The sequence below is a fragment of the Venturia canescens genome, chromosome 1 (assembly GCF_019457755.1).
Source record: "Venturia canescens isolate UGA chromosome 1, ASM1945775v1, whole genome shotgun sequence".
Classification (NCBI taxonomy): Eukaryota; Metazoa; Arthropoda; class Insecta; order Hymenoptera; family Ichneumonidae; genus Venturia; species Venturia canescens.
The window spans coordinates 32357833-32371712 of record NC_057421.1 but is presented as its reverse complement, the minus strand read 5'-3'; the positions used below and the strand labels follow the sequence as shown (position 1 = coordinate 32371712).

Here is a 13880-nt window from a genome sequence, read left to right as displayed (position 1 = left end):
CTCCGCTGCATTTCTTTATTTTGATCGATCGACTTTCTAACGTTTCGCTATTTTGACCATTCAACTTTTTGGTGTTTCAGTATTTCAACCTCAGTAATATTTGATCTTTCTTTATTATATTTTCAAAATTGTGAATTTTCACAGTATCGCTGACTATAGTAATTTATGAATCGAAAGAGTGATAGTCGAATTTTCGAAAAATCGATATTTTAGTCATCGTTCTATGGGCGATTGTTACATTCTATTTTCGATGTAAAGGTGCTTCGAACCTTGCAGTTTCTGCTTTATTTATTTTCGGCATTCAAAGCTCTAGTCGAATCTATCCGTCTCCATATTATCATTCGAAGTTTATAAATTCGAGATTTTAGCTGTTCGAAATTTTAGTCATTCCAACATTTGATCCCCACCCGTAGATTTGTGCTTTCTGCTTTCACAAAACCCTCTTCCATGATGCGATTTTAATAAAATAAGTGATAAAAGCCCACAAACGCGATAATAACTTGTAAAATTTCAAAATAACACAGAGCGCGCGATAAAAATCTGGATTGTTTACTATCGGAGTGAAGTCACGTTGGAATCCAATCAGGCGGATGGCGTTTTAGACATTTGAAAAACAGATGAAAAAAGACGATTTTTAAAATTGAGTTATAAAATTTACATTGCATATTTATGAATAAACATTGGCGTTTCTCGTTTACCTTTTATTACGAAATCTATCATAAACGTGCATTTTTATATTTTTTTCTTACATGGTATAAAATATCCTATTCTGTGAAAACATTTTTTCGCAAAAAAATTCACTTTTCTCTCGTTGGAAAATGTTCCTGCGGAACGAACTTGACGATATTAACAATTGTCAGTTGCGCCATTTCCTTGAAAATCAGAGGCTTCAACGCGATTCCATTTTAATATTGAACATTCATTATCGTTTTCCAATTCATAACGGACGATGAAATTCTATTTATACCGATAAATAACGCCCAGTTATTCAATATTATTGATTATAAAACTTGCATGCGCGACGGCTCACTCTTCCAATCAGTTTCAAACGAATCTATCACGCGTTCATCTTCGTAGATCCTCTGCTTATTATAAACATTGACAAATCGTTGATACCACACCGAGCAGCCTGATTTATTTGGACACGTTGATGATCCGTGACGTCCTTGTATCTTGAAAACAAACTTTGCGAGGTTTCTCTTTATAAGTGTAATGCGTCGTGGACGCAATTACTAACGCTTTCCCCGCAGTACGAAAGTAAGCCTACAGTGACGTTAGAAGGTCCCGACTTTAAACACTACGCGTTAGTACTTTGGTACTAATGTGCGCGACAAACGAGCTTGCCATTTCACGAATGTCATTCCACTGCGAGGACATGAGTAAAGGCAGAAAAGCGAGACGAACGGAGAGGAAGGGATATTCTGTAGTCTTAAGACTTCTCTTTTACGCAATCTATAAATCACTGACGGAAAATCGTAAACTACATTTTCAGTACTTTTGTACTCGAAGGTTTAAACCCATCGAACTTACGAATGTTTCGCAGAGGATCGTTACGACGAGCGATAACAGGATTCGAGAAGAACTTTTTCATCTTCCATTCCTATCGCCCAAACATTTATGACAGAAACTCATTTCAATTAATTAAACATTCACGGGAAATTACGATTCAATTTTTCAGCGGAAGTACAAAACATATTTTTCTGCAATAAATAGTAAAAAAAACTAAATTCCACGGTTACTAGTTTATAAATCGGCTGAGCTAACGATATCAATGGTGTGGAAAACGTACAGATTTAATGGATAGATAGCTCGACCAAAAATTATATCTGATTGGAATTTTCAGATTTGAAAATCTGAAAAAATTCAACAACATTTGGAAAGCTGTGAACAACGATTATCAATAATATCAATTGCCCAAAAGTTAATAACAAATTGTTTAAACAATTAATTATTCAATAATTTTGCGGTGACCTATTGTTTTTTTTTTTTTACGAATCAAATGTGTGTATTTTTTCGAATGCTCACAAATTTTTTCAGAACTTTCGTGGATTTTTGAAATATCTTGGAAAAATTTTTTAAAATTTGAATTTTGGATATGTTTCAGAAGACATATTTACCATCAGTTTTGAAAAGTCTCAAGGTTACTGGATCAAAAATGTACAAATAGAGCCACTTAAAAAATTTAAAAAAGGGAATTTCAAAAATCCACGAAAATTCTTAAGAAAATGATGAGCATTCAGAAAAATGCGCACATTCGATTCGTAATAAAAAAACAATAGGTCACCGCAAAACAATTGAATAATTAATTGTTTAAACAATTTGTTATTAAATTTTGGGCAATATTATTATTGATAATTGTTGTTCATAGCTTTCCAAATGTTGAATTTTTTCAGATTTTTATTGCATCACGAAGTACGGAAATTCCGATCAAGATATAATTTTTCGTCGAGCCTATCCATCCAGTTATACCTTAATGATTACTGAATATCGACTTTTCTCTGACACTTATCACTCCAGCACATGCATAAAAGTCGTACACATGTGAAGAGTTATCGAATTTTTTCATTAGTTCTATAGAAGATTTTGCAAAAAAAAAATCGATCGTTGTATTTCGTGGATATTCAAGAATACACACGTATTTCATTTTTTTAAAACTTTACCGTTGAAAATCGGCTAAAATATTCAAAAATATCTGATAAGAAATCATTCAGATTACACGACAAATGGATTAGTAACGTTTGGCAACGCTGCATTCAACATATGTTCGCATGTGACGTAGGTTCGATCTTTCGGTCATATTTTGTCGTTTCTTTGCTTCGCCACATTTTTTTTTGTCAGTCATTACAAAACGACCATTTTTATCCCGGTAAACTTTTTCATCGTCCATATTTTCATTTCCCTTCGCTGCAATACTACTTTGGACAGTAAACTTACTTCATAACCTATAAAATTTGTAAACAAAACTGACAGCGTGACATCAACAGCAGCGGCAGCTGTTGCACCACGCTATACAGTCAAAATGAACTCTTCAAACGTTTATTTTATTATAAATCTGTATAAAAATATTGTTTCCCTACCGATTATATTTCGAAACAATAAAATTATTATTTTAAAGAACGTTTCGTCTTTTGAAATTTTCGAAAAATTAATTACCTCAATGATGAAATTGTTCAATTTAATCCTTCCCGAGGACTGACAAACGAGGAATGAAATATTTTAAAAAACATGGCTTTTTATTCTAAACTCACCGCACTCGGAGCTGTGCTGAGCTGAAAATTGAATGTTTTTTTTGAAATAATAGTGGGTTATTTATAAAAGATTTTATTTGCAGTGAAATTGATCGTTACGCCAAAGTTCCATGGAAAGATGTAAAAGTCGGTGACTTGATTCATTTATCTAACAACGAGATCGTCCCTGCTGACATATTGTTATTGCGGAGCAGCGATCCTCAGGGCTTCGCGTTTCTGGACACGTGTAATTTGGACGGCGAGACGAATCTCAAACAGCGCCAGGTTGTTCGGGGATTCGTCGATCTTCAAGATTCATTTCAACCGTCAAAGTTTCGCTCCGTCGTCGAGGTCGATCGACCGAGTACGAAAATTTATAGGTCAGTCGGACTCGTAATGCGAACTAACAGCTTGTGTTTGTCGCGTGCAAATGCTCAACGATCCAATTACCAACGTTTTAAATAAAATATCGTATTGTTGGATCAAGAAGTTATCTTGGACGGAAAAAAGCATAAATAAAATGAAGCCCTTCAAATAGCGTTTAATGACGATGCCTGGGCTACGATGTTTCATTGTAATCCGAACATTTATCTACGGCCTACTTTCGAAAATTTCTATTATTGTTTTCATAGAACAGAAAAAAATGAGCGATGATTTCTCATGTCAATGATAAATTTTCAAACTTCATTATGAAATTAAAGTTTTCCAGTAAACATTGCTTGTGCATCGTAATTCCATTGTACCTCAATCTCTCAATAATTTTATTCGCCGATGTAGAACAGTGAATTTTATCGTTTAAGGTTTTACGGAGCGGTGGTTCATCCGAATGGTGGAAGAGTTCCAATCACGAGCGAAAATCTTTTGCTGCGGGAATGTTTGCTAAAGAACACAGACTATGTTGAGGGTATCGTTGTATATTCAGGACACGAGACCAAAGCGATGCTGAACAACGGTGGGCCAAGATACAAGGTGAGCATTTTTTTTTCGAACCGATCCCCTCGATTGTCGTTCGAATAATTATCATTTTTATAATCACAATGGATTCGGTATTCGTGCTTAATTTTTCTAACCTCTTTAATCCTTTTCACAGCGTTCCAAGCTAGAGCGACAGATGAATCTCGACATTGTTTGGTGTGTCGTAATTCTTATAGTTCTCTGTATCGTTGGTGCGATCGGTTGCAAAATGTGGTTATCGACTTACGCCTCGACGAATCAAGTGCCATTTCTCCATACTACGCAAGATCCTAATTTCGAGGGTATGCTGACATTCTGGACCTTCGTTATTATTTTACAAGTCATGATACCCCTGAGCCTCTACGTTACCCTGGAAATGGCGAAAATTGGCCAAGTCTATCATATCGGCAATGACTCAGCACTCTGTGATCCCATCACGGGACGCAAAGCAGAGTGTCGAGCACTCAATATTACTGAGGAGCTTGGACAGGTGAGACAGCCCAATGTTTATTCGAGTCATTGATTTTTTCCTCCACCGGGCAATTCCCCATCGACTTTCTCGGGTTCTCTGCTTCGTTAATACTTTCTGAAACGGGTTCGACTTCCATCAAGGATCTTTTCATTCGACCAAGAAACACACCCGGTTGTTCGATATCATGAAAGAGAGGAAAAAAAAAACAAAATGATACATTTCATTATTGGTACTCGGGAGAAACGTGTTTTGTTGTATTGAAAGAATAAATTCGATCCTAGTCCCGAAAACAAAATCTTTTCGATCCCTGCAGTAGGAGATCGGAGAAAACATTTCTTTTCAATAATTTGAACCACGTATATTTAAAAAAAAAAAAAAAAAATCATTTTCAAAGGTGCAATACGTATTTTCCGACAAAACTGGCACTCTAACGGAGAATAAAATGGTGTTCAGACGATGTGCCGTAAATGATCAGGATTACGCGCATACTGGTGAAAATGAAAATCTTCTGCCTTGCGAACGACTTAAAGAAGATTTGCTGATTGGTGCTGCGCGGCATCGTCTACAAGAGTTTCTCGTTTTACTGGCGATATGCAACACCGTCGTCGTTAGTTCCCACCCTCATCATGATCTCATGAATTCGAGCGGGGTCGTCGAGGAACCTCAGAAGAACGGTATCGCAGTTATGAGGTAAACGTAAAAGAAAGCACCAGAAAAACAATATATAGGTATATAAAATGTATTATGGCACCAGATTTGTCACTAAATAAAACAAATAAGCATCAAAAATGTGTGCGAAAATCCGAGACCATTTTTTGATGCAATTAAAAAATAAATAATTAATATCTCTTCAACGCGTTAAGCTACAGAGTTCGAAGAGGTCGCAATCGAAAGAAAGAAAGAAGAAAAAATAAAAAATATGTCAACTTATAATATTCTCCGAAATGCTGTAAATAATGAATTATTGAAGAAACAAATTTTGAAAATTTTTGAAAACAATTGGAAGCGCTATGCCTCCGGTAAAGAGTCTCCGGCAGCAACTCGTCGCAACATAAATGTACTTGTCTCAGAGTCGCTGCCGCGACTGTAGATATGAATTTTGAAAAAGAGCGCGTTAACGTTGATTAGTTGTCTCGAAAATACGAAAAGAAAAAAGAAACAATAAAAAGATTATTTGATTTAATTTTTTCCTCTATCTAGTCTAGATACGCTGGGCTCAATATTCTTTCCCATTTTCACGAATGCGAGGAATGATGTAGTTGAAAAATGAAGATTTTATTTGACTCAGGTATACAAGGTTGTCAGAGTCCCGAAGCGTGACACCTCCGCCAACGGGAACGGTTCCTGTAACGGGTCAAGGTATACTTTCCCCTGTATCATCAAGATCCGAGCCTCCATTGTCGATAAGTGTCGCTAATTTACCTACCAAAATATCTAGGTAAGGCAAAGCATTTGAGGATAATTCGGAAAATGAACGTTCATTTTCGCAGTTGCAATTACGACGAAATTATTAAGATTGCTAACGCTTGTAATATGGAATGAAAGGAAATTTAAATTGTTAGAGAGATATTGACTGAAACGATGAAACTTGCACGCAGGCCAAGACTTCTCAATGTACCCGCTATGCCGAGCCTCAATATCGGCTTACTCGGGCGAAAAGCTTCACCGATTGGACAGCGCGACAATCTACCGGATCCAACTTCTGTGGAACAACCGACGCCTGCCATTTACGAGGCTGAAAGTCCCGATGAGCTTGCTCTCGTTCACGCTGCTCGAACATACGACGTCAGGCTAGTCAAAAGGACACCTCGTACCGCCATTGTTGCCTTACCGAACAAATCGACGCTTGCTTTCGAAATTTTGCACGTAAGATTATTCTCATCGCTCTCTTAAAGCGATCGTTGACAGGCAAAAGTTTCTACCGATTAAAAACTGTGTTTTCATTCCGATTTTACGAGGAAAATTTGTTCACTTATTTTTGTCGACATTTGCTCTCCTTCATCTTCTGATTGACAGTGTTACCGAACCAGATCTTCGTTTTCTTGGAAACATGAGAGCCGTCCTCATTGTTCACTTGCAAATATTTTGTCTAAGATTCACATGGAATAACGTAAACAAGTCTCGATTGAAATAACAATAAAATACCGAAGAATTGCGCTGCAATTGCTGAGCGTTTAACTTTTTTACCGTATACTGCCGACTCTCGTTACCTGCTGATTGCGTCATGAGAGTGATTCAATCGCTATTATTCATTCATATAAGGATTGTTCTCTTATTACCTCAATTGCCATGTTTATATTGTCTACAAAGTATCGTAGAGTCGTTTTGAGAATTTACTTGTCCAGTACATGAAATCTTTCGTTTAACCCTACACCTCACGTGCCTTTTTTCATACCCTCAACCTCATGACCGGGGTTTGAACGCACCCCACTCTTTTTCTGCTTATAAATCCGGTTCTACGATGCTAAACTGACTTTATCCTACACCATTTTCTTCGTTTTTTTATAACGAAAAGAATGATGTACGATAAAACTAAATTCAATTGAATTTATATATAAAAAAATCCGTCGATAATCAGTCGATAATGTCGCTTGTTAGGACGGGAGCGTAGTTTGAAGTTCGCGTGGGGTGTGCTCACACCCCAGTCATGCGTTCTAGGGTTAACCATGAAAATATTCTTTTACAGGTTCTACCGTTTGATTCGAGCAGAAAATGTATGTCCATCATAGTTCGTCATCCAAACACAGGCGAAATTATACTTTACTGTAAAGGAGCAGATTCGACGATTCTTTCATCATTGGGAACATCCGACGAGGAGACTACGTGCGTCTCCAAAATAAGACAACAGTTGAATTCGTACGGACGAGAAGGCTTGCGAACTCTCGCTATGGCAAAAAGATCCTTGTCGAACAACGAGTATGATGCATGGAAACTACGACATGCCGAGGCTGAATTGTCTACAGAAAATCGAGAACGCAAGATAAGAGATTCGTACGCCAGCCTCGAATCGCATCTCACGCTGCTCGGAGCTACAGGCATTGAAGACAAATTACAAGATGGCGTACCGGAAACTATCGCGGCCCTTGTGGCAGCTGGAATCGTCGTTTGGGTTCTCACAGGTGCTTTAGATTTTTAAATTCAATCAAATGTTAAATTTTCATACCGCGCAACCGGGCGATGGTCCGATTCATTACGTAGCTGACGAGATGTTGAAAAATAATCGCAGAAACATTTTAAAAACATTATCAAACTGTACTCGTTCAAATAAGTATACGGATGAACTCTACGAAAGTGAGATTCTCGCGAAGCATTGAACGGATAAATTTTTATTGAGAACGGTGCTGATTTTTTGACACTTTTGTTTTTCAGGAGATAAGCCCGAGACTGCCGTTAACATTGCCTACGCCGCTCAATTATTTTCACCTGCGATGCAACTTCTTCGTCTTCAAGCGAGGTCGAAATCAGCGGCTGAAACTCTGATCCACGGTTATCTCGAGGCAATTGTCAAAGAAAAAACAACCGCGAATGTTGGTAATGGCACACGAGGATTGCCGGACGTTTCTAATGGTACGGGTGAGATCGTATCTAATGTGGACGACAACGATGGAGCGGAACGTATCGCTCATAGAATTGGAAGCCCGTGGACGAGGCAGCGTGCTCTTGTAGTTGATGGAAAAACTCTCACGTTTATTCTCGATCCAAGATCTGGTCTCACCGGACCTTTCCTCGAACTGACAAGGAGCTGTTCAAGCATCCTCGCCTGTAGAGCAACGCCATTGCAGAAGGTGATTATTTTTTTAATGTTCGTTTTCAACGATCATTCGCGATCTAGAATATTTCAGATCACCACTTGAAATTTATGAAAAGAAAAAAAGGATATTAGGCTTTCAATAAATACTGACAACTGGGGCTGAGTTACAACAATGTTCCATTAAAAAATGTGCTATCGACGGTTTTAAACTCGCAATTGTACAAAATGTATACACAGTCACATACAGAATTTCGTTTTAATCTTTCTATTTCTTGGAGCAAATTCTCCAAGATTCTGATTATTTTCAAGAAATCACAACTTGAAATAGCAATAGAGAAAATAATTGCTCAATATTTTCATGTGAATTTGTTTAATACATTTTTTAATTACCATTGTAGGCTTACATTGTGAGGGTGGTTAAAGAAAAATTGAGTATGCGAACGTTAGCGATCGGTGACGGTGCCAATGATGTCAGTATGATACAGACTGCAGACGTAGGTGTGGGACTTTTTGGTAGAGAAGGAACCCAAGCGGTGATGGCAGCAGATTTTGCAATTGCCAGATTTTCGATGCTCTCGAGACTTCTTCTTCTACACGGACATTGGTGCTATGATAGGCTGGCCCGAATGATTTTGTACTTCTTCTACAAAAACGCTACTTTCGTCTTTTTGATTTTTTGGTTCCAGGTGAATGTTTCCGTCGAATGATCATATATTTAAAAAAATTTAGAATCTATCGAGAAAAAAAAATGTTAATTTTCCATTACGACAAAATTTAACTGAGATGTTCTCCAATTTCCAGCTGTACTGCGGATTCTCCGGTGCAGTTATGATCGACCAAATCTATTTAATGCTTTACAACCTTTTGTTCACGTCACTGCCACCTCTTGTAATCGGTGTATACGATCGTATAGCACCGGAGAGCGTCCTCATCTCTACACCGGAACTTTATAGGCGTGGAAGACTGGCCCTCGTTTATAAACCTCAATCTTTTTGGATAACCATGGCCGATTCCCTCTATCAAAGCATCGTTATATTTTTCATCACCGAAGCAGTAAGAAGTCTACAATTTCTTTCCATTGCAAATTAACCGATTTTTTTTATTAGAGCATTGGCTAAAACCCACTCTTCTGTTGAACCAGGCCTATCACGATTCCGATGTCGATATCTGGGAATTTGGAACTACCATAACTACCTCTTGTATAATTGTAATGTCGATTCACATTGCTATTGAGATCAGATCGTGGGTGAGTACGAACTCGAGCATCAATCATTGATTCTTCGACGTTCCCTCATAGGCTAAATGGGATGACGCTGAAGTTTCCAACGTTGGAGTCCAACAAAATGATCGAAAGAAACTCTCCAATAATTCCAGTAATTCTCCTATTTTGTTCCCTGCCAAATTTGCGATTCGTAGTTTTTTCAAGCTGCACCAACGATTCGTGAAATAAAAAATTGGTGAATAACAAACGTTTTTTTTCGTTCATTTCGTTGGACTCCAACGTTGGAAACTTCAGCGTCGTTAAATGGGATACTAACAAAAATACATAAGTCAATATCTCATTTTTTGCTAACCATTTATTTATTGTACATTTCGAAGAGAGCACTTTTTTTCACTGAAAAAATCGAAAAAATTTTAACAGAAAACTAATCGTTCACGCAAATTCGCTGCCGTTCAGATTGTAAGGACGATCGTTCGTCGAGATTTTAATACCCAAAACTTTAAACTCAAAAACATCCTGTTGAGTCGCTAACATTCTTTTTCATAACATGTGCTTCCATTCGAATTCCATTCGCATTGATACCAAATGAACAACATTTTCCAAAAGACTGTGAATACTCAATACAATTGTGCTTTACCTATAGCTTGTGATGAAGCGTCGGAAAATAAAAATTGTAGTCAAAAGTTGGTGAAAAGCACTAAAAACAACTTTGAAATATCTTACTAATCATTACAAACTTATTAAACGGTGTGACCATTATACTTTGATTTGTTTCAGACCATTATTCATGGGGGTGCGATACTTGCCTCATTGGGAATATTTTTCGGATTTTGTCTAATCTACAACGTCGTTTGTGTCAATTGCATGGGTTTACCTGGCTCGTACTGGGTCATGCCGGTTGCAATTTCGCGGCTCGTGTACTGGCTAACGGTTTTACTAGCTGCTGTATTAGCAATTTTGCCAAGGTGAATATTGTTATGGATATTGTTTTTTTTTTCTTATCTTTCGATTGCAAGTACCTGTTTCGAATGATATATTTTTGTATCGTCAGATTGATCTTCAAAGCCGCGCGAAATACTATTGCACCGGATATGATGCAACGAACGGCACTCGCGGTATCTTCAAAACGACGGTCACGAAATCGCCGTCAAGGAATTGGAGAAAGAAGCGGAGGTGGTCTCGTTGCAGGCTGGTCGCGTTCGACCCAGCATGCAACCATCAGGTAACGGTAAATTAATGTCGTATTGTCCTATCTATCATAAGCATCTAGGTTAATCAAGAATCTGGTCATGCACTTCGCGATAATATTCTCGATGACTCGTTCAAGCCCACGCGGATTCGTGCTTCGTGAAGATGAAAAATATCACGTTATACGATGAAGCTAATAATTTACTGAATTTTTCAAGAGCTGCGTTAATACCATTTTTAACTCTTTTCTTTCCAGACCGAGCAATTATCTTGGCAAAACAAACGCCTTAACAACCGTCGTAGCTTAGAAACTGTGGAATGTGTCGGAGCTGCCAAGATTTATTTACGAGCCAAGTAAAAAAAAAAAAAAAAAGTGGTTCCACTACAGGAATCATTTTGGATTCATAAAGTGGAATTGAACAATCGTCGAACCTCGACACTCGATTACTACGTAACTAGAAAGCCGCTTGCGTCGATGAATTTTTCTAAAAAAAGTATGAATCGAGCTGATCAATATCGTAATTTACGTGCCAGATGGGAATATAGATGCGCATTCGTGTCGAAGAAATTCGCTCGAGCAGTTGCATTTAGCGTAGACGAAACGAGGACACTTTTCCGTGAATCGAATCCCGAAAACTCGCGAATTGAGAATCCTTTTTCTCAAGGAGTATGTATAAAGATATATATTTGGACGTTTTTTGCAATCGTCCTTCACGTCAATCGTCTATTCCTCCCTCCCGCTCATTATTTCTCGTAATCAATTTTTTATAAATGAAGACGTGTGAAACATTATTGCAAGTTTGTGATGCATCAAAAGTGGCCTTCCGGTTTTTCTTGTACTCTCTCGTCCTTTATCCCTTTTTTAAATTCACTGAGAGACCGCTGTTCGTTGCATTTACTGGCTGTGACTATTAGGGGGACCAAGTCTGCTTAGTTCAAATGCGCACGTACGCCGACAGACCAATATATGTGTATTATTATATGCGAAATTTCTCAAAGCTTGACGCTGTAATAATTCAATGAAAAATTGGTGTGTCTTTTTCCGTGTCCGTCACTCGACGTTTGACTATCGAAACACAGTGTTAACAGGGATATTCGTTTATGGTACAGGAAAAATTTCATTCTCGTCTTGACGAAGAAAATTAAACGTATAAATACGTGTCTATTTTCGACTTTTAATTATCAAGATTTTTTAATATTTCATTGACATATTTATAATCGCTTCAGAAAATCTTGCCAACAGTGGATTGGAAATGAGAATTCAATTTTTCTTTAACGATTAATCGATTTTCAATTTTGTTTATTCTCTGTCCCACTATTATTTACACTTTGCTTCGATATCAATGGCACATCAACGAAGTATTATTTCAAAGGAGCTCGCTCACTTTGATGTTTTTCATCCGCACGTTAGGATGTTTTACTCGTTGAGTTGACTCGAATATTCGATAAAAGCGTTGAGCATGTTATTCGTGTTTATTTAGCCTGCTAATCTTTCCAAATCTCGTAACCATTATAACGTGATGCCAAAAAAAAAAACAGAATTCCGATGTAAATTTTTTCTTTGCTGATTTGCACGAGTCAAATCTATTTTCATAGCATCAAATCGCAATGATTTTGTTCACTTTTACCTATTTTTTTGTTAATACAAAAAATCCATTGCTCGTAAAAAAATATTGATGGTAAAAACAATAAATTTCTTCAGGAAGAGATATACCAGCAAATCAAGGCTCGTCACATCAGAGCGAGTCATCCTTTTAATATCGAAACACATGTATATAAAAGAGCGTAAGTCGAAGCGCGAAATAACACGATCATAGAGTTTGTGTAAAAAAATATAATTGAGGCTTTCGATTTTTGTAATGATTTTTTTGTACTGTATTGTTTTTTTCTTCAACTAAATCCAATATCATTCGAATAATTTTAAGTTTCAATTATTTCTCAATTTTATCTTCAATAATATAATTGAACCGAAGCATTATTGACACTTGGAAAAATCAGCGAATAATTTTCGAAATCATTTTAATTTGTAAAGTGCATAATCAATAAATGCACTTCATTTATTGAGAGTTAATTGGAGAACGATTCAGCGGATCCGGTTCTTGGGTTCGTTAATTGAATTCTACTATTGACAATGGAGAATACCTCGAGTGTGTGAATGTAAAAATGTATATTGAAGCGTTTAGTGCACTCTTGCGGAACTGATAAACAAAATATAGTGTACAGTATTATAAATATGAACATAAATGTATATTTTTTCGTCCATGCTTGCCGAATTCGAATAAGACAGTACGTTGATTCACGGTGTGGAACATTTGCTCGCTTTAAATGCAACTAAATATCACCCCTCGTACAAATGTGTAAATATGTGTATTTAAACATGTCTACAACTATACGAATATTTAGTGAAACAATTGATAAGATAAAACGTGGCGATTTTTTTATGAGACAAAACGAGCGAAAGAAAGAAGCTCGAGCGGATCGGAGAACGATGCGATGGAGCATGTTGCATTATTGCATAAACATCGTGACCAGCTTGGTAAATAATTTGATTGAAGGATTTGAAGTGTTTAAGATATATTGATCGTTACGTGCATCATACTGTTGTTCATAAATGATTCTATAACACGACAAAAAATATCGTAATATTTTGATAAAGAGAAGAATAAATATCTAATTACCGTTGTTTGCATATATCTATATATGTATGATAATTTATACATATTACGTAGATTATTGCCGTCAGTCAGGAGAATTAAGTTACAAAATGGCCTCACTATGTATAATCATAGAAAGCGTAATTGTTACATTGAAGAGAGAAAGAGATAAACACTCGCGTGTACATGAACCTATAAAAATAGTATATATTATATTATACATATACACAAATTCTCGTTTTCTATTCTTGCAAATACCTTGAGAACCGTTTTTTTGTACTTTATTATATTGATTTTTTTCGTCTAAATTCCTATAAATACAGGCATAATGATGATAAGACTCGACGAGAATTTTAAAGGATGAGGTAAGAAGAAAAAAAATTCTACCGTAATAATGACCGTTTTGATATGA

General features: G+C 36.8%; 1 protein-coding gene across 2 annotated transcripts in view; it reads left to right on the top strand.

Moving 5' to 3' along the window:
- Positions 1-13700, top strand: part of LOC122415421 (phospholipid-transporting ATPase VD) — a 56888-nt gene extending 43188 nt beyond the window's left edge. The window contains exons 5-18 of one of the 2 annotated variants that reach the window (XM_043427550.1): positions 3332-3607; positions 4028-4196; positions 4318-4671; positions 5048-5343; positions 5942-6091; positions 6252-6519; positions 7340-7772; positions 8023-8438; positions 8803-9090; positions 9206-9457; positions 9546-9650; positions 10404-10591; positions 10678-10848; positions 11071-13700. In XM_043427550.1, coding sequence (XP_043283485.1) covers positions 3332-3607; positions 4028-4196; positions 4318-4671; positions 5048-5343; positions 5942-6091; positions 6252-6519; positions 7340-7772; positions 8023-8438; positions 8803-9090; positions 9206-9457; positions 9546-9650; positions 10404-10591; positions 10678-10848; positions 11071-11122 — 3418 coding nt within the window. In that variant the 3' untranslated portion in view covers positions 11123-13700. Of the gene's footprint in view, positions 1-3331; positions 3608-4027; positions 4197-4317; positions 4672-5047; positions 5344-5941; positions 6092-6251; positions 6520-7339; positions 7773-8022; positions 8439-8802; positions 9091-9205; positions 9458-9545; positions 9651-10403; positions 10592-10677; positions 10855-11070 lie in introns of both variants that reach the window. The other variant, XM_043427558.1, reaches the window with a different exon arrangement.
- The last annotated feature ends 180 nt before the right edge of the window (positions 13701-13880 follow it).